This window comes from Lepidochelys kempii, chromosome 1, assembly GCF_965140265.1.
Source record: "Lepidochelys kempii isolate rLepKem1 chromosome 1, rLepKem1.hap2, whole genome shotgun sequence".
In the NCBI taxonomy this organism is placed as follows: domain Eukaryota; kingdom Metazoa; phylum Chordata; order Testudines; family Cheloniidae; genus Lepidochelys; species Lepidochelys kempii.
The window spans coordinates 345,003,903-345,024,432 of record NC_133256.1 but is presented as its reverse complement, the minus strand read 5'-3'; the positions used below and the strand labels follow the sequence as shown (position 1 = coordinate 345,024,432).

General features: G+C 48.5%; 1 protein-coding gene across 1 annotated transcript in view; it reads right to left on the bottom strand.

The window, feature by feature from the left end:
- The window catches only part of LOC140910910 (collagen alpha-1(XII) chain-like), a 46,074-nt gene extending 34,041 nt beyond the window's left edge, over positions 1-12,033 (bottom strand). Inside the window, exons 1-5 of the mRNA XM_073343085.1 lie at positions 11,958-12,033; positions 5,083-5,263; positions 3,368-3,527; positions 2,362-2,455; positions 1,842-2,015 (exon numbers count right to left, since the gene is read on the bottom strand). Coding sequence (XP_073199186.1) covers positions 1,842-2,015; positions 2,362-2,455; positions 3,368-3,527; positions 5,083-5,263; positions 11,958-12,033 — 685 coding nt within the window. The remainder of the gene's footprint in view (positions 1-1,841; positions 2,016-2,361; positions 2,456-3,367; positions 3,528-5,082; positions 5,264-11,957) is intronic.
- Positions 12,034-20,530: the final 8,497 nt, after the last annotated feature.

The window sequence follows — 20,530 nt, the reverse complement described above, 5'->3', positions numbered from 1 at the left end:
ATATGGGATTAATCCAATAGGGTTCTAGAAACATTTAGTAAAGTTCCACAGAAATTATTCTAAAAATCTACACAAATTAATAGAGAATGGGCTCCTCTCGAGCTTCCTTTTTAAGCTCCCGGATGGGATTCTGTGGCAGGGTTAGAATACTCTATTACAATCTTTAGGATGGTCCAAAATGTGGTAGAGTTCAATAGAAAATGGTCCCGTTCCTATGGGATTTTTAGAGATGGGCACACAGTAATGGGTAAGGTACAGCCCAGCTAAATCCCAAAGTATCAGTTCCCTGATCCTCTGTTGTCATGGTAGAGACAAATCAGTTACTATGGCAGCTCTGCCTGTTAAAACACTTGGGCATCTCTGATCCTAGCACTGAGCCGGCTCCTGCTCAGTCTGGCAGCTGTCTGTCTGTCCGCTGGGCAGTAGCAATGGCTGCAAGGGGGGGGCTCGCTCCTGTTTTTCCCCCATTAGGAAACACCCGTCCACATCACTAGAGACTTTTAAATGCAGGCTGATGAACCACTTGGGACTGGGAGCCTGATCCACAGCCCACTGGAGTCAATGCAATCCCTCCCCATTGACTTCTCTGTAGAGCTGGGTGAAAGTTTTCCTCTGAAACTTTCTTCTCGCCCACAAAGGCAGACTCCGGTCACCTGAAACAGCTCACACATTTGTGCTGAATTCCTCGAGTTGTTTCAGAAACAAAAACAAACAAACAAAAAACCAATTCCCAAAGCTGATTGATAGGTTTTCACTTTTCGATTCACAGCGATTTTTCATTTTGAATTTTACCCCAATTTTATGAATTATTTGAACGGTTTACAAAAAAAAAAAAAAAAAAAAACCTTGAAAACGCTAGGAAACTTTTCATTTTGGGTTGAACAGAATGGTCAGTTGCACCCAAAACAAAATGTTCTCGAGCTTTTCATTTCGCTGAAAATTTCAAAAAAAATCTTTGTCTTGAGTCGACCTGAAACTTTTTTCTTCTTTTCTGGTTCGGCCACAAAACTGAAAACTCAGTTACTCACCCCACTGGACTTCAGTGGGCTTCGTACCAGGCCCTGGGATAGAGGTAAATCCTGCTCCCTGGATGGGGTGATACTAATATCCCAGGCAGGGCTTCCAACCACAGGCAACTACTGTCCCTCATCTCCTGCTGTCGCTCCTCTCTCCAATGCCAGTGCTGTGATCCAGGGTCACCAGCGTGAAATAAACGCAATCAAGGACAATGTGGGCACTGCCCTCTGAACGACAAACCGGATGCACTGGCGGCTGGCTGCTTTCTAAGGGTCTGTCTACCCTGCAGTTAACCCCCCGCGGCTGGCCCGTGTCAGCTGCCGCGGACTCGCGGGGCTTGGGCTATGCGGCTGTTTAATTGCAGTGTAGACATGCAGGCTCCAGCCCGAGCCTGGGCTCTGGGACCCCATGAGGGGGGAGGGTCTCACAGCTGGCCTGAAGCCCAAGCCCAAACGTCTACACCACAATTGAACAGCCCTGTAGCCTGAGCCCCATGAGCCTGAATCGGCTGAAATGGGCCAGCCCTAGGGGTTTAAATGCTGTGTGGACATACCCTACAGGTCTCACATAGATTTATAGAAGATTAGGGTTGGAAGAGACCTCAGGAAGTCAGCTAGTCCAACCCCCTGCTCAAAGCAGGACCAACCCCAACTAAATCATCCCAGCCAGGGCTTTGTCAAGCCCTAAAAGTCTATTGATGTGAATATATGGGATGCAGAGAGCAAGTCTAATGGGATGTCGGAGCCCCCCACCCCCTCCTGCCCCAGAGAAAGGGGCTGATTCAACGAAATGGAAAATAAGAGTGGGCAGGGGTCCAGACTCACCCTCCACAGCCTGCCTGGTGGGGCGCGGAGGCTCGGAGGCCGTGACACAGAGCCTTCGAGAGAGTTTAGGGGACAAGTTACCCAGCAAGTGGAAATCTTCAGTGTAAAGCACATGCTCCTCGGCAGGCGTGGAAGCTATTTTCCTCAGCTCGTTCCTGTCGGCATTCTTAATTCCTAAAGGCGCGGGGGTGGGGAAAGGAAGGGAAAACAAGAGGCCTGATTCGTCACTGCCTGCTACCGGGCATTGCCATTTACAGCTTCCTGCAAAGCGGAGCAGAGACTCAGACCCAGTGTTTAGAGGTGTAGTCCCTTGGCGTAGATGCAGTTCCCATTGCTGTGTATTCCCCTGGGGGATATATGTGATATTTTGTAGTGTCTAGCCCTTGGTCTATTCAGTATTCTATGGGGTGTATATATATATATATACACACACATGTAGTATGCATTCGTGTACACCCTGCCATGTATACCCAATCCACAGTGGTGACGTTCTCAGCGTCTTCATTTCTACCGTACCTACCCACAGCAAATACTGTAACTCCTCTATCCCGTAGCGCCTGAGCCGCATCTTCGACAGAATCGGCAGATTTCCCATCTGTGATTAAAACAACGATCTGCAAGGAAGCAGAGTCATAGCCGGGTAACCAGGGTGTCCAACGTGAGCAATCTGCAACACGTACTGCGATTGACCGCCGTGCTCTACCGGCGGACGAGGCACTTCCACGCAGAGCCCGGCGAGGAAGGAGCCAGGCTGATGGCCCTGGAAAGGGGAGGCTGCTGCTTCTCCACAGAATAGGAATCACATCCATGCAAGCTTCCTTCCCTGCACACCTTCTACTGCCCAGCTAGGGCATCTCAGACACCAGGAACCCATGGCCCCCTGTCCTGAGACCAGCAATGAGCCATCAGATGGTAACCACTTTCAGCCACTATCAACCAGGGCCAGATCGGAAACAGTGTCTGACGTGAGCAGCCCCGTACCCCACCGCTCACTCTTCGGTGCCACCTTGGTAGCAACCTCCTTGTAGCAGTCAGCTGAGAAGAATGGGCCAGACAGGCCATGCAATGTTCCCTTTGCCCTGTCTCTTGAGGGTCTGCAGAGCAAACAAGAACTACTGTGTCTCCGTTTAAGGCTTCCCAGAATCCAAAGTCCCTAGCAGGGAAAGGAACATGCAGCATTTCAATTTGGGGAAGCGGGCGACCCAGTCAGAAGAGGGCTTCTTTAATAAGAAATTACAGCAGTGCCCGATTTGATTGCTATTCTGCCAAGCTGGGCTACATGTTCTCCAAGGAGACCCTCCAGGAACACACAATCCATTCGCCATGTCAGCTGTTTGTCACGTAACCGGCCCTAACGCAGGGTGGCTCTTTGTCCCCCTCTAGAGGCTAAGCCATGTACACAGATTCCTGAGTCTGCTACTGCCATCAAGCTAGGAAATCTGTTCCTTTAGCTCAAGCGGTAAAGGCCCATGCTCTTAGATGCAGAAGTCCTGAATTCAACCCATGACCATATGGGAGGGACTGACCTTTGCTGCATCTCCTCTTGCTGCTGCCGGACTGAAGACCACATGGGCCACAAACACCAGGGCATCCCCTGTTTTTGCATTGCCCCCTTGGAACGAGAGCTCCCTGATGGCCACCAATACCTCCTCGATGGTGACGTAATCCGTCAACTCAATACTCATCCTGGGAGCAGGAAGAAAAGGGGGCGCAAAAGAGAGAGCATTTATTTTGCATCCCCCGTGAATCACAGTAGGGATCATACAATACAACATCTGAAGGCATAGGCCGGCATGCCAAACCTCAGCTCCTTCTGAAAGGAAAGGGCACGTAGGGTCAGTGAAAGGACATCACGGGCGGATACGCCAGCTCTCTTTGTTCCCCTTCTTCGCACTGAAATGTCACGCCACTGAATGAGGGATATTGATCTCCAGGGGTGGGGCCCCGGGGGTAAGGCATCTACCACTACTACCAGTCGAACACAGTGGAGTCTCCAATCCAGACAATTTTTAAATCAAGGGTGGATGTTTTTCTAAAAGATCTGCTCTAGGGTTTATTCTGGGGAAGTTCCATGGCCTGCGCTATCCAGACAATCGCAATGGTCCCTTCGGGCCTTGGAATCTATGACTCTGAGGTTCTGTCTACAGAGCAATTCAACGCCCGCTGCTTGCTCATGTCAGCTGACTCGGGCTCGCGGGGCTGCAAAGCTGAGGTGTAGACATCCAAGCTCAAGCACCTACACCCCCATTTTACAGCCCCAGGTCAGCCTGCGAAATAACCGAGCTGAATCTGAAAAGCTTCATTAAACGATACGGAGGCTGATGGTGCTTTCCACCATGCAAGCCCATTGGGACTGGTTCTCCTCAACCTGATGCCGGTTCTATGCCAGCGCAATTCCACTGGCTTCCCCAGGAAGGGAGATGATGAAGAGGCTATGAATGCCATTGCTTGTATGCATGGAACTGAGGGCAGCATTGGGAAGCTTCCCCAAAACAGTTTTACTGGGACAAGGGATGGCCCCTTGCTGGCTCTGAGGCAGATTTTTAAAAGGATTCAGGCCCTTAACTCCCATTGAATTCAGTTTGAGGAAACCTGTGAGGGTCTGGGCCTTTTGTCACCCCAATCCAGCAGGCTGCAGATTGGAACTTGGAAAATGCACAGGAAGCCCAACCCTTAAATAATCATGTCAGCTACCAGCACACGATCGCTGTGTCTTTGCTGTGTAAGGATCCAGGGTATGGTCATCCTCCATTTTGGAGGGGGAGGAGGGCGTATTTGGATGGCAGGCGGACGGTTCCAGGCTTCAGCTTTTAGCTGAATCTCACTGCTGAGTTGTGGAAGAGCCAAATGAAAGTAATCATTCAATATAAGCTCTCCAAGCCTTCAAACACCACCACCACAGCTAGGGGTGCATAAGGTTGCCCATAGGGTGACCAGATGTCCTGATTTTATAGGGACGGACCCAATATTTGGGGCTTTGTCTTACATAGGTACCTATTACCCCTCACCCTCTTCCCGATTTATCACTCTTGCTGTCTGGTCACCCTAGTTGCCCACCACCATGGCATCCGGTGGGGCCTCAGACCAAGCCCCGGTATTTTTAAATGCACCTTTCCTGTTTTAAATTTGAATGCGTCTTTCAATGGATTACGATTCACATACATCCACTCCAGCCTCACTGCCAGACAGAGGTGGGACTTAGAGATTCTCTGTGTTGACAGGAAATGAAGGTTTGCCCCACCTTGGCTTCTCCGCATAGAGTGCCATTCCCAGCCGAACACCCTCTTTGCCCATTGCCACGTTCTCGAAGGAGAGGACCACGCTGTAGACGAAGTCTTTGATCAGCCGGAAGTTCCCTTCCCCCACGCTCCAGGACTCACCCACCAGGAACAAGATGTCGGCCACTTCCGCCATCCCACATGCTGCGGGGAGAAGAACAGAGCGGCTGCGTGGGCTGAGAGGCTGGTTCTGTTCCACAGAGCTTGTAACGGACCAGCTAGCGTATAAACCATCTGAGGGAACATCAGCGGGGCGGGGTCTCGTAAGCCCCCCTAATGATACTACAGCTAAAGAAGGCGGAGATCAGAACCTGGCCCAGATATACAAGCCCTTTGCAAATCTCTCCAGCTTAGGTAATGACATGGCTGCCGTCGCCATAGCATCTGAGCACCTCGCAGTCTCCAGTGGTCTCACTGGGCAACTGAGGCACAGACAGACTAAGGCCCACATCTTCAAAACGTACTTTGGCACCTAATTGCCATTGAGTTCGTTGGTGATCTCGGTCCAGAAGGGTTCATGGTATTGCTTTAAGGATCTGAACCTAAATGACCAGCCTGAGGTCACATAGGGAGGCCTGTGGCAGCAGGGCCGTCCTTAGGATTTATAAAAAGAAAAGGAGTACTTGTGACACCTTAGAGACTAACAAATTTATTTGAGCATAAGCTTTCATGAGCTACAGCTCACTTCATCAGATGCATGAAGGGGAAAATACAGTGGGGAGATTTTATATACACAGAGAACATGAAACAATGGGTGTTACCATCCACACTGTAAGGAGAGTGATCAGGTAAAGTGAGCTATTACAGCAGGAGAGAAAAAAAACCTTTTGTAGTGATAATCAAGGTGGGCCATTTCCAGCAGTTGACAAGAACGTGTGAAGAACCAATATGGGGGGGGGAGGGGGAGAATAAGCATGGGGAAATAGTTTTACTTTGCATAATGACACATCCACTCCTAGTCTTTATTCAAGCCTAATTTAATGGTGTCCAGTTTTCAAATTAATTCTAATTCAGCAGTCTCTCGTTGGAGTCTGTTTTTGAAGTTTTTTTGTTGAAGAATTGCCACTTTTAGGTCTGTAATTGAGTGACCAGAGAGATGGCCTCTGATAGTGTGGCTGATAGTGTGACAACCCCCCAACCTGAAGCAAATACTCACCAGCAACCACACACCACACAACAAAAACACTAACCCAGGAACCTATCCTTGCAACAAAGCCCGTTGCCAACTGTGTCCACATATCTATTCAGGGGACACCATCACAGGGCCTAATAACATCAGCCACACTATCAGAGGCTCGTTTACCTGCACATCCACCAATGTGATCTATGCCATCATGTGCCAGCAATGCCCCTCTGCCATGTACATTGGCCAAACCAGACAGTCTCTACGTAAAAGAATAAATGGACACAAATCAGATGTCAAGAATTATAACATTCAAAAACCAGTCAGAGAACACTTCAATCTCTCTGGTCACTCGATTACAGACCTAAAAGTTGCAATTCTTCAACAAAAAAACTTCAAAAACAGACTCCTTTGAGAGACTGCTGAACTGGAATTAATTTGCAAACTGGATACAATTAACTTAGGCTTGAATAGAGACTGGGAGTGGATGGGTCATTACACGAAGTAAAACTATTTCCCCATGTTTATCCCACACACACACACCCCCACTGTTCCTCAGACGTTCTTGTCAACTGCTGGAAATGGCCCACCTTGATTATCACTACAAAAGGTTTTTTTTCTCTCCTGCTGGTAATAGCTCACCTTAGCTGATCACTCTCCTTACAGTGTGTATGGTAACACCCATTGTTTCATGTTCTCTGTGTATATAAATCTCCCCACTGTATTTTCCACTGAATGCATCCGATGAAGTGAACTGTAGCTCACGAAAGCTTATGCTCAAATAAATTGGTTAGTCTCTAAGGTGCCACACGTACTCCCTTTCTTTTTGCGAATACAGACTAACACGGCTGCTACTCTAAAACCTACAAGGGAGGTAATCCTGTCATCATTACTTACAGGGTATGTCTACGCTGGAGTTAGGTTTCAGACAGGATTGTGCTTGAGGTGGCTAACCCATCCTGCCACTCGTACTGCCGTGATTACACTGCTATTTTTAGCATGCTAGTTCCCCCAGAGCTAGCGTGGGTACATCTGCCTGAGGTGGAGATTACCCCTCCAGCTCGCTGTGCGTGTAGACACACCCGCGCAGACAGTCAGTGCTCCGCAAGAGGCCTGACCCTCCACTGCCTTCCTTGAATTGTCATTTACCCCAGGCAGAGCAGCTGTAGGCGCTTACTATCGTCGTTTGCATCCCCTTTGCACGGATGGATGTGACCACTCAAGACGGATCAATCCTGAATAGCGTCACTGAAATCCTTCGTGTCAGGGGGCAGCAGCAGGTCAAAATTCTGTTGTGAATAACAGGAGGTGCATACGCCATGAGCCAGCACGCCCCCTTGTGGGCGGGCGTAGTGTCGCAGATGAGCCTTTGCTTAATTTGCCCCTCATCCAGGGTATCAGCAAGTACCAACACCGGTTACATGCTAGAGAGCCCCTCCTTGCAGAGAGTCCCATTTGTCAACAGAAAAGCCAAGGCAGAAACATGAACAAAACATTCACCCCAACGCCCCGGTGGGGTGACTAGGTCATTCTTTGACCATGTCCCCCACCTGAGTCCAGCGATCATCTCTACCCAGTCTCCCTCCAGGGTTCTCTTGGTGCCAGTCTCAGCCCCCGCTGCTGTGCCTCTTGCCCCTACCGGAGTAACATCCTTCTCTGGAGTCTCAGGTCCGGGGAGGTCTGCGTGCTGTGATGCGTCTCCAGGGACAGCGGGAGATTTTGCCAGGCCGGGCTTCCGGCCAACGTCTGGGGGATGAGGGGTAAAGCCCTCTGACTAGGAGGCTCCCCGCTCCAGGGGCGCCTCTTACAGGTTCCCCATCCTGGTAGGTTCCCCAGAGAGCTCCCCTTCGAGGCTCCCTGTTCTGCCCTCTGCCTCAGGCCTCCCTCAGTCTCCTATCTCCCTTTGGAGTTCGTGCTAACTGAGCTCTGGTTACCTTTATTAGGTCCAGCTGCTTCTTTAGTAATCAGTCCCCTGGGACAGTCAATTACCCCCAGGTGGGACCCTCATCAGGCAGTCACAGGCAGGCAGGGCCCGAGCTCCCCATAAAAAGCAGCTACCCCTTGATAAGAGCCCGTTATGGCTCCCAGCTTGGCACTGCAACTAGAGAGCATTCGGCCTGGTTGGATCAGGCACCTGATGCTGTCTATGAAAGCATGTGATGTTGTCTTTGAAAGCATGTGATGTTAAGCATATCTGGACTGGTGCCTTCTGGAGCAAATACCAACACAGACAGCTATATTAATCACAGGGGGATATGATTTTATTTGAAATTTTCCATGCACTTCCGAAACTACCCCGTTTCATCCATCAAAGGTTTGCCGGAGACATCTGTAAACGCTGATTTATTGCACTGTTCCAGGCTGCGAATTAAATAGCATTATAGTCAAAGATATTGGCTTAATTGACGGGCAGGAATTTAATCAAGTTAATTTTGCAGCCAATTCCTAAGCTACCATTAACCCCTTGCTGAATTTTCAGAAAGTTCCAGGCACGTTCTTAAAAGCTTAGAGCCCAGTCCTGTCTGGCAAACCCTGTGTTCCTCTTTGGATTTCTGTGGAGCATGGCATGGTCCAGGGAGCTGGACCCCTTATGTCCAGCCAAAGACCAGCAGGGCCCTGGATTAGTGCATGAGTCTGCCTGTAAGAAGCAGCTTGCAGGATGGGGGCCCTTATGGACTTCTTAGCAACTGAGTTTCAGCAGCAGAAAGTCACTTCCACTTCAAACTACCCAGTCGTAGTGGCCCTTTCACCCCATGTGATGAATGAAGGGGGAACTCCCTTTTATGGGCACCCAGCCAGAGAGTTAGCTATAAAATCCCTGTTAGTAGCTGTTCTCTACTTGCTTTACCTGTAAAGGCTCAAAAAAGCCCATAGGTAAAAGGAAGAGAGTGGACATCTGACCAAAAGAGCCAATAGAAGGGCTACAACTTTTTTAAATTGGGAAAAAAAACTTTCCCTTTGTCTGTCTGTGGTTGTTCTCTGGAGAGAAGGGACAGAGCAGACAAGGCTAAAGCTTTGTTGTAAAAAGCTGTAAACCAGGTATGAAAATCACCAGATCATACCTAGAACTACTCAGTTTGAAACCCCACATACGTAAGTAGATCAGGAAATGTCTAGAAAGACATGATTAGGTTTCTCTCTCTTATTTCTGTAAGCCTTGTGGACGCCTCTGTGCTAACCCCCAAATGCTTTTGTTTTGCTTGTAACCTTTAAGCTGGACCTCAAGAGAGCTATCTTGATGCTTAATTTTTGTAATTGTTTTTAATCTAGCAAAAAACCCAAATTCCAGATTTTTTCCCCCTTTTTTTAAGAACAGGATTAGATTTGTGTCCCCAGAGGTTTGTACACATGTAGTTTAATTAGCTGGTGGTAACAGCTGATTTCCTTTGTTCTCTCTCTCAGCTCTTCCCCGGAGGGGTGTGTGAAAGGGCTTGAGGGAACCGCACAGGGAAGAATTCGCAAGTGCTCCTTCCTGAGTCCTAAGGGGTTTTTTGCACTTGGGCGGTGGCAGCATCTACCCATCCAAGGTCAGAGAAAAGCTGTAACCTTGGGAGTTTAATACAAGCCTGGAGTGGCCAGTATTAATTTTCAGAATCCTTGCAGGCCCCCATCTTCTGCACTCAAGGTGCCAGAGTGGGGAATCAGCCTTGACACCCCATATGGGTCATCAGCAGGGTTTGAACCTATAGCCCTCAACATCCCTAGTGTAGCAAAGCAATGACTCACTGGCGCAGCATCTCCTGCTGGTCATCTCGGGAATTAGCTCTCCAGCATACAGAGCGCCTCCTCCTGGCTGGTGTCTCACCTGCGCTGCCCTCCCCTCCCATGTCCCTCCCAGACCCTGGTACCCCATTACCTTGGGGTGCTACCCCCTGGCAGTGCCCCCACACTCTGGATCTCCCTTCCCAGGGGAACCCCCAACCCTCTATCCCCACCTTGCCTCAGTGGCTACTGCCAGTCATCATCTAGCCCCCTGCTCACTAGGGCAGACTGCAGTCTGTAAACCACTCATCATTGGCAAGGAGGTTGGACTAGCTGCCTCTGCCTAACCCTGGGCTGCTCCTTCTAGCCCCTGTACCTGCATAGGCCTCTGTCAAGGCCTGCAGCCTGGGAAGTTGCCAGGCTGGACCTCCCCAGCTCCTCCCCCCTTTCCCCAGCACTGTTCTGTCTCAGGTACCCTTCTCTCCCAGGCAGCCAGGTCCTTCTCTCTCAAGAGCTAGAGAGAGACTGACTTAGCTCCTGGCTCATAGCCCTTTTATAGGGCCAGCTGTGGCCTGACTGGGGCATGGCCCCAGCTGTGGCTGCTTCCCCAATGAGCCTAGCCTTTTCACAGGAGCAGGGTGACTGCCCCGCTACACCTAGCATAGGGGTTCACCACTTGAGCCAAGGGGCAATGCTATCAGCTGGCCGCACTAGTAGGCTATTATCCTCTAGTGCACAGACACTAGACCCGTGCAAAACAAGCTTCAACGGTACATTATGAAAGCAGATTTTGGTGAACCCATTGCATCGATTCTATTGTGCCCGGAGTAGAAATATGCCCGCTCAGGTGTGGGGGGCTAGGTAGTGAGAGATAGCTCATTATGCTTAGTCCCATGCTGCTGATAGCACATAGATTAAAATCCTATCACCGTGGTACTGCAGTGCCTAGCACCTGCCTCCTATGCTGACCTAGCTGGACCTGACATTGGGGAGATGCAGGTGGGGCATAAGGGGAGGCAAACTTTCCCCTTGGTAGCTGAAATAGCCTATGTAGGGCCTTGGTACAGCCTCCCTCGCCATGGGGGGAGATGGGCAGACCCACATGGTCACAGATCTCCTCCCTCACCCACTCACTCACACAGCTCCCCCTCCTACATCTTTCCCACTGGTTTCCCTGGACAAGGACCTCTCCAGACACAGAGAAGTGGGCTGGACTCTGCAGAGCTAATTCTACACTGCCATGTGCCTGGGATGGTCACTTACACTGGTGCTGAGCGTAAAACACGAGCAGATCAGAGCAGCAGCATGTCACGCTCATTTGCACAGATCCAAGTGACCAGGCAGTGCCCCTGCCTGCTGACACACAGTTCTTGGGGATCCTTTTTAATGCCATACGTGGGGCCAAAGAAAATATCAGAGGGGAGATTGTGGCTGAGGGAAAGAGAGGGAGCAGATGAGACCTGTGTGGCATTAAGAAAAGCCAGCAGAAAACAAGTGCAAACCCCAAGGCTGTATGCTTGGTGGCTGACAAATTCAGATGGACACTGACTGAGTCTAACTAATGGAGATCGGGATGAGAACTATGCAGGGGGACCAAGGGCGGCTTATCCCACATCTGCTTCAGTGGGGTTCTTCCACTCTGAAACGTCTGGCACTGGCCAGTATCAGAGACAGGATGGACCATGGGACCGATGCAGTCTGGCACTTCCCACAATCCTCTTTGGTTTCCCACAATTCACAGCTCACGTGTCTTGGCTTAGTAGATACGATCCTATCTGCGGCTGGCTGCACAGACAATTTAGCCTGCTAGCTACTAGTCTGCTAGTGTCCAGTGGCAGTGGCCTGTGATCTTGAGGCTAGAGATCCCAGGTTCAAGCCCCACTGGTGCCCCCAGGTAGCTACAGCTCATTACACTAGCAAATACAGCCACCTGGAAAAGACATTAACTTCTCTGCCACGAGCATTAGCTCCCCTGCTTTTGGTTCTGTTGGACACAGCACGTGACACACGTACCTTCATGAGGAGCCAAGGCTTCGGCCTGTGCCAAGAGGGCTGCTAGCGTAAGTATCTTGGCATATGACAGTCTCATCTTCCTAGGGCAGAAACTCCTCCTAGGTCACCAGAGTTATTGTACAAGCCGAACATTGATGTGTCTGGAAGAGAAAACAGGGCGTAATGCAGGGTGACGAGTGAAATCATCTAGTGATCCGCAGGACAATGGGGCAGCATTAGCTTCCTTCACCCAGCCCAGTCCATGGGCCTCAGTATTCACTTAGCCAGATGACCACTAAGAGTGAGTCTCGATGGCCTCTTCGTTCCTTAGCCTCCGGCTGAGACAGCCAAGGGACACCTGTCCCCCAAGGAACTGGGAGGAGAACTACCAACTCGTATCACTTGTGCCTCCAAACTGGCACCAGATTTAACACCACCTGGAGAAACATTTTCAGAAGCATCCACGAAATTTTGGAGATCCAACTTGAGACGTCCTGATTTTCTGAAGGCCCAAGCAACTGCAGCTACTGGAGGGATATAAAACCTGCTTCAGGGCACAAGGTGCATCGCTAACTCATGGGGTGAGGAAACACTTCCCCTAGGTCAGGGGTCCTCAACCTTTTTCTTTCTGAGGCCCCCCAACATGCTATAAAATCTTCCATGGCCCACCTGTGCCACAAGAGCTGTTTTTTCTGCATATCCAGACGATTAAAAGCCAGGGCTGGCATTAGGGGGTAACAAGCAGGGCAATTGCCTGTGGCCCCACACCACAGGGGTCCCACAAAGCTGAGCTGCTCGGACTTTGGCTTCAGCCCCCTTGGGTTCGGCTTTCTGCCCTGAGCCCCAGGGAGTTTAACGTCGGCCCTGCAATCTGGTTTATTTTGGCAGCCCCCCCTGAAACCTGCTCGCGGCCCCCTAGAGAGTCCCGGACCCCTGGTTGAGAACTGCTGCCCTATGGGAAGGTTGATCCATAATTCAAACTTTCTTGCACCTTCCATGGAGACATCTGGTGCTGGCCACCGTCAGAGACAGGACACTGGTCTAGATGGACCTCACATCTGATCCAGGATGACAGCTCCTACGTAACGTTAATTAATAACCTTCTCCTTCAGGCCGAGGCTAAACAGGAGCTGTTTCATGCCCAGCGGTGAGTGTGTGTGTAGTTAAGGGGTGTTAGAACAGAACTCTTTTGCAACCCTTATTACAGCAGTCGCTCTAATAGGAAGGAAAAGTCTCAGATGTTCAAAGCACAAAAGTCAATGTGCGATCATTGCATACAGCAGCTTCCTACACTACACACTCAGCTTCTCATTAGGCTATTTTACAACTCACCTTTGGGTTCCTCAAGCTTGTAGCTTGAGAACTGCTCTAATTAGCAGCTTTGCACACAGCCACTGCAAGTTTCCCTCGTCATTGTGCTGTGGACCTGGAAAACACTTGTTCCTGTCCATGTGTGATGCACACAATCCATAACAAATGCTGATTGCTCATTAAGGCTACAGGATCCTTGCTCTAAGTAGCAATAACTGCAGCATTGCCAGAAGGGGTTTTATTCTTTCTTAAGGGACTATGGGAGATCTTCTCCTATTTTAAGCTTCTCCTCTTTGTCCCAGACTGAGCACATGCCACAGATGTCGCTATGGGCAACTTCCAGGAAATCACAGACATTAGAGAAAGAAAAGACCTAATACATCATCCAGCCCAGCTATCTGCCAGTGCAGGACTGTTCCCTACAGTAAATAACATGCAATCACTGAGCTATATTAGTACCTAATAAAGCTGCTGATTCCTCTTGGAAAAACCTCTTGGTTTTTTTCCATGCACAACCTTGGTGTTTCAGTCTAAAATTATCTATTTTAGATGAAGGAAAACAGCAAACAAGAAAGAACAAAAGTAAAGTCTTGAGGCGGGAGTACGGGTTGCGGTGAGAGAGAGAGAGAACAGGCTGCAGCCATAACATGGTTGCTGTCTCTAGGCTAGAGGCTCAGCAAATAACTGATTTTTCAGTTCTAACTGAAACTGAAATTTTGGGGACTTTTCGGTGAATTGAAAAAATCCGTTTCAGGTCTGTTCCGGATCAGGGATTCAAACGTAAGTCCCTCAGATCCCAGGGCAGTGTCGCAAACACTGGCTAATGGTCGTGAGGTGTTGTGACAGCAGCAGCAGCTTCTTCTCCAGCCGTTTTGGGAATAGCTGAAACCCGTTGTGTCAAATTCACAAATAGTTCCGGATTGACCAACGCTGCATTTTTCATCACATAAACTATCAGTCTAAAAAATTTCACTCAGCTCTACTGCAAGGATAAATAGATCTTTAGAAATGTGAAGTCCACCCTGCGCAAAGTCACTCCACTGGCCCAGCTAGACCAAAGGCTTTGAATGCTATTCTGTGCACAGACAACTCCGCTGCCTTTTAATGTGTTTTTCTCTTTTTTCCTCCCATTTCTTGAAACGTGTGCATTAAATGTAGGTCTTCGTTGCCTAGCAGTGAGCCTGCTCCTACCCCTTATTCCTCATCTCCCATCATAATCGGTTCGTAACATCACCATTAGTTGCTATGGAGATGACTTGGATGTTAAAAAAAATCCTTCCAAGGCTTTTGATAAATTCCAATAAAGAATAAACACCAGGAGCAAATGAACTGCTAAGAACTAAAGCTTCTACGAGGAAAATGGATAAGTCTCTGGGCTGGAGCTCGCGGAACCCTAGTTCAATTTTCTGCCCTGTTACAGACTCATTGTGTGACCTTAGGCAGGTTTTTGTGCCTCAGTATCCCTTTTGTAACATGGAGCTCATAACACCTCCCTTCAGTCTTGTCTGTTTCGATTGTAAGCTCTTTAGGACAGGGACACGCTATGTGTTTGTAGAACACCTAGTACGATGGGGACCGGATCTTAGCTGGGTTTCCAGGTGCTATTTTAATAGCAATAATAATTGATGTCCCTCCAGAAAATACACAACACAGGCCTCGTTTTCCAGTGTTTCCCAGTGGCACCTATCTCCCCTCCACACATTTTTCTTCTCCAAAAATATAGTTCTAATGAGGGGAAGTTTGGGGTTTAGAGGCTTCACCAGCTGATCTGGGAGTGCCTGCGTCGAGAATTGTGAACCGAAAAGTTACAGAGCGTGTTCTTCAATCAGGAACGTACATTGCAACAGAGAAGTCAACCAAGTAACAGGCACCTCGGATTATCTGGTCATCGCAATCATAAAATCATAGAAGATTAGGGTTGGAAGAGACCTGAGGAGGTCATCTAGTCCAATCCCCTGCTCAAAGCAGGACCAATCCCCAACTAAATCATCCCAGCCAGGGCTTTGTCAAGCCGGGCTTTAAAAACCTCTAAGGTTGGAGATTCCACCACCTCCCTAGGTAACCCATTCCAGTGCTTCACCACCCTCCTAGTGAAATAGTGTTTCCTAATATCCAATCTAAACCTCCGCCACTGCAACTTGAGACCATTGCTCCATGTTCTGTCATCTGCCACCACTGAGAATAGCCGAGCTCCATCCTCTTTGGAACCCTCCTTCAGGTAGGTGAAGGCTGCTATCAAATCCCCCCTCACTCTTCTCTTCTGCAGACTAAATAATCCAAGGTCCCTCAGCCTCTCTTCATAAGTCATATGCTCCAGCCCCCTAATCATTTTCATTGCCCTCCACTGGACTCTGTCCAATTTGTCCACATCCCTTCTGCTGCATGCCACGGCCCCTTGGGATTTCCTGGTAACTGTGGGGATAGAGCTCATGCACATCTGCCTCTAAAGCAGAGGCTGCTACATATGAGCTAAAGGGGACTAGCTTGTAGGAGGGAAGGTTTCCAAAAAATCACCTAAGGGATTTGGACACAGAGGTGCTCACTTGTGCAGTCAAATCCCTTGGAGGATTTTATAAACCTCTTCTTTAGACCCTGTACTGCTATGACACCTAATTGAGATGATCTCATTTCATCCAGCAATGGGCAGTGGTACATATATACACCAGCCAGTCCATTGTCACCTACTGTTCTATTAACATCCTTAACTGCATGTGGTACATCGGTCCCCTACCTTAGAACACATCCCTGGCTGCCTTTAAATGCAGAACGCCCATATTACCTTACGGCAGCAGTCATCGATCCAGCTCACGTAACTTAATGAAGGAAAGTACGTACACCTGGAGGGCAGGCAGTGAACTAATGAGTTCCAATCATCCTGTCATTAAACTAGAAGCCAATGAGCATCCTCCATCCATACTGCCCCTTCTGGGTTTTTTTTACAAGGACCCAGGTGGCGTCCTTTGCAAAGCTAGCCTTTTCCCCTCCACCCCCTGTTGTATTTGTCATACTGTATTTGGTTAAATGCAAAATTCAGACCCTGTCTTACTATTTCATTTCCTTGGCTTGAATGGGACAGAAGTCTGATGTGCAAGCCATTCCAAAGACCTCGCCTCTTAGAGGTGACAGTCTCCTGGGTAGGTTTTTTTTAAAAAACCTTTTCTCGTTTTCCTCAGCACAACAGGGCTCTGAGCTGTGACTGGGGATCTGTATTGCAAATGCTTCTGCGATTCAATGAATCAATAGGAATAACAACAACCACAGCTCAAACCAGAATACAAGGCACATTGGGGAACCAGGCCTGTGCTTTGCCCCACATCTCCCGGGCAGCACTCCAGTGATTAATGGTGCACAAATGAGCACGGAGGAAAGTGCATTGAAGGAGATGTTGACATCATAATCCAAACGGCCACACATGGAGGAAGGGAGGGAAGGACAACTTGTTCTCTAAGACTTGGGTGGGATATAATATAAAGAGGACCAATAAACAGAGAAAAGTGAGCTCTCCTTTGATTTCCCCAGGTCCCAGAATCTTGGGGTGGCTCTGATGGGCCAGTTTGGGTGGAGGAGGAATTCAGAGGGACAGAATGATATTTTAATTGTTAATAGGCATGTTTACAAATTCAAGGCTCAGTTTCACTCTGTGGCTCACAGGAATAGTGTGGGGATAAGATGAGTCCAAAATATAGATTCATGAAAAGAAACATCTAGAAAACCATAAGGCCAGCAGAAGAGTTTCCTTCCCCCCGCCCCACACAATTTCAAAGGAAACAGCGTTTCTGGTGAAACACTCAGAGTGCATATCACAACCACGCTGCAGCTAGCCCATCACAATGTAACAGCCTACTACTGCTGCTACTATAACCTAATGGATTTACTCCTTTGGCTCAAGTGGTAGCAATGCGGGGTATGGCGCTGAAGAGCCTTGCTTCAAATCCTAGTCATGACTTAGAGGAAGCAGAAGTCAAACCTGAGTATTGCAGCATTATCTACTGCATGAGAACCAGGACGTGAAAGTGATTAGAAAGAAAAGTGAATTTGACCGTTCTGTACTCATTAGCCAAGCTAAGAGAAATACAAAAAGTAAACAAACTGGAAAAGGAAGTTGGATGCTCTACAGGTATTAATCCAAAGTGCTATTACCCAGGTAAACATTTTAAATCTGTGGGTTTTTAAACTTCTTTTTCATCCGTGATGTTATTTAACAATAAAATACAGTTAAAAAGTGGCATTAATAGGATCTAGTCTAGTTGTAGGGGAAACAAGTCCTCAAGAGGTTTCATACAAAAGCAAGAAAATGCCATCAGAACATACAGAGCCCAAATGAAGTGCGTTAAACCTGAAGGGTCTGTCTGGCAGCTTGCACAGGCATTTAAACCCATGCACCCAGGGGGAGAAATGCTGCCAAAGCAGAGCAATAGCCATTTATACCCACTTTCCCCGCCTGCACAAGGGGCGGGTCACAAGGGGCACAAGGGCCAGCTCCGGAGCCATACCCCACATACATCCCTTGGCAGAAATGGATTCAGTTACATGTCTATGAATTTTTACCAGACCACATCCCCTTTAACCCTACTGAACAAGTTGACAAAGTGGTTTAAAAAGCAACGTCTGTGCAACAGGTCACAGGTGCAGAAGCCAGGCAGCCAGCCTCTCTGCAAGCTCTGCATTCAAATATATGAAGGGAAAAGGGTCTCTTGTGGCCACGCTTGGCTAGAAGAAAGTATAAATGGCTTTACTGCTGCACACAGGTGGGTTATGGACTTCCCCCACCACCACCACCTTTCTCTGAAGATGCATACAGAGGTGGGACGCTGGCTTGAGTGGGGGCCTTGTGCAATCGCAAATGCTGGCTTCTCAGGGACAAGGTAGTCTCAGCCCCAGCATTCAGTATCTACTCTTCTTGCAGTCCTTCAGGCTAGAGCAAGCTCCTTTTAGCTGACAAGCTCAGCCCCGTTCCCTTCCTCCCCAGCTCCCTGGCAAGCTCTGCAATGAGAACATGCACCTCTGTTGACTGAGGGTGTGTGTGTGTGTGGCGGGGGGGGGGGGGTGTTAACCCCTTTTCTGCCACTCACCAAACAGGATCTGTATCTCAGGACAGCATTTCGGGATCTAAGCTTTCTACAGCAGGAATCAGCCTGGACGGAGAAGAGAAAAATGGACCAAATTAGCAGCATGAGGCATCAAATGAAGTCAGCAAGCAAAAATAAAGGTAGACCGTAAGGTTTCTTTATAGCGGTGAAGCCACTGAAGCAGAGATATGTGGCAGCCCATACGGTAGCGACTAAGGAATGATTTATCACACCTGGTTGGATAAAGTTGTGCCAGCATAGCTGGGTTGTTGGCTAGAAGTGTTAGCTAGGCCGGCAGAACCCTCACTGTAAACGCAACTTAGGTGACAGAAGCACTCTTCTGTCAACGTGGCTAAAGTCATTCAGGGAGGTGGCGGCGTTATGTCAGCAGAAGAACTCCTTCTGTTGGCATATGCAGCGTCTACACTAGGGGGCTATGCCGGCATAGCTATACTGACGTAGGCTCTGCAGTGCAGACACGGACACAGTTACAGTCCGCCATGAATTTGTCTATGCTGCAATAACTAGAACAGAGCCAAACTTGCTGGTTTCGGTTCCTGTGGGTCTGGACTGACATTTGAGTCGGGCTCAATTCATGTGGTTTTGTTCTAAGATTTGGGCTGATTTGAATCCAGCAGAGTGAATGCGGATGCTCACAATGAAACCGGGCAGTTCAGTTAAGCAATTTGTGCTGCTGATCAATTGGAGGATTCATTCAACCCTGGAACATAGCCAGTGCCATCCTAGATCAGTCTAGTGGTCCATAAAGTCCAGTATCTTAATGACAGTACAAGGTGCTTCAGAAGAAGGAGCGCATACCCCCGAATAACCTACCAGCTGCAGCCTACAGATTGGATAAAAGCCATGCTGTCCTTGCGACTCCATCATCGATATGGAGCCAAGTTGTATAGCCCAGATCAGGCCCTGTATCCAGAATTCAAACACCAACACTTAACTGAACTTTTTCACATTTCCACAGAAAATAGTTTGCTTTGGCTCAAGAATTGGGTTGGGTCTTTGCTCCTCCACCCTTCCTGCTACCTTATAAATCTGCATGGAGGTTAGGTTCCAGCTGCGTATGAAATTCACAGATCCTGAGGAGGGCACTAATGCAAGGATGGGGATCTGCTCGGCTTCCTCCAAATTCCAGGAAATAGTCACCAGTAAACCTGCAGAGGGAACGGATCAAACAGGTTTCAGCCTGACCCCAAAAGCCTCATTCTTCTGCATAGGGATGTGCCCCCAAGCCTCAATCTGATATATGGGGCACCACGTTGCTGGGGAACAAATCTATATAGTGTCACGATTCCCACAGAAACCAAGATATTAAGGCAGATTGATGTCAGTGGGGATGAGGTGCCTAAATACCTTTGAGGACTTGGGCCCATGTCCCTATAGGACTGGAGACGCCATCAGTTGGCACAGGTTGGTTTTAACATAATGCATATGGAAAACTGCCAGTTGCTAATGGCGAGACAGGTAAGGAGTTGTGATTAAAGCTCCTGATGGGCTGAGAACTACACACATCCTATTATTTTTGATCCTCTTTCTCTCCCACCTAACCTGCTTGTCCCATCTACCTATCAGTTGTTTTCTTTTAGACAATAAGCTCTCTGGGGCAGGGACAGTGGTTGAAGCCCCTCAATGCTCCTGCAGTATAAATATTAAATAATAATAAATGATGGGACAGCAGAAAAGCAGGTTCTACAGCATCAGTCTGAAGATGGAGGCTCCCACCAGCCACCATTTCAAAGAGTGCGATGCAAGACAATTAGCTGCTACAAAAACCTTTAAAGAAAGCCAGTTGGGGCACAGAATTGACCTCCATAAACTTCAGAGTTTGAGATGGAATCTGAGCAATTTCCTTGATCTTTTATTGCCCTGGTTAAACAACATATTGGGGCAATTTTTGTTTTTGTTTTTACAGTCTCTTAAACAAATGAATTGCAAGCCCCATAAAGTGTATGAGCCTGAGCCTCTGGTCTGTTATACCCGGTTTAGGGCGTTTTAACTTCACTGGAGTCAAGGGAAGTGCCATGGTCTAATTCCAGTGTCAGAGAGAGGAGAATCAGGTCCTTTATATTTATGGTATCCCCAAAAACTGAGCATCACTCATCAACATTCCTCCATTGTGTGCATTTTTAGGAAGTCTCTTTCTTTTTATGGGGAACAATTTTGGGGATAAGAAAGAAAGAAAGAAAGAAAGAAAGAAAG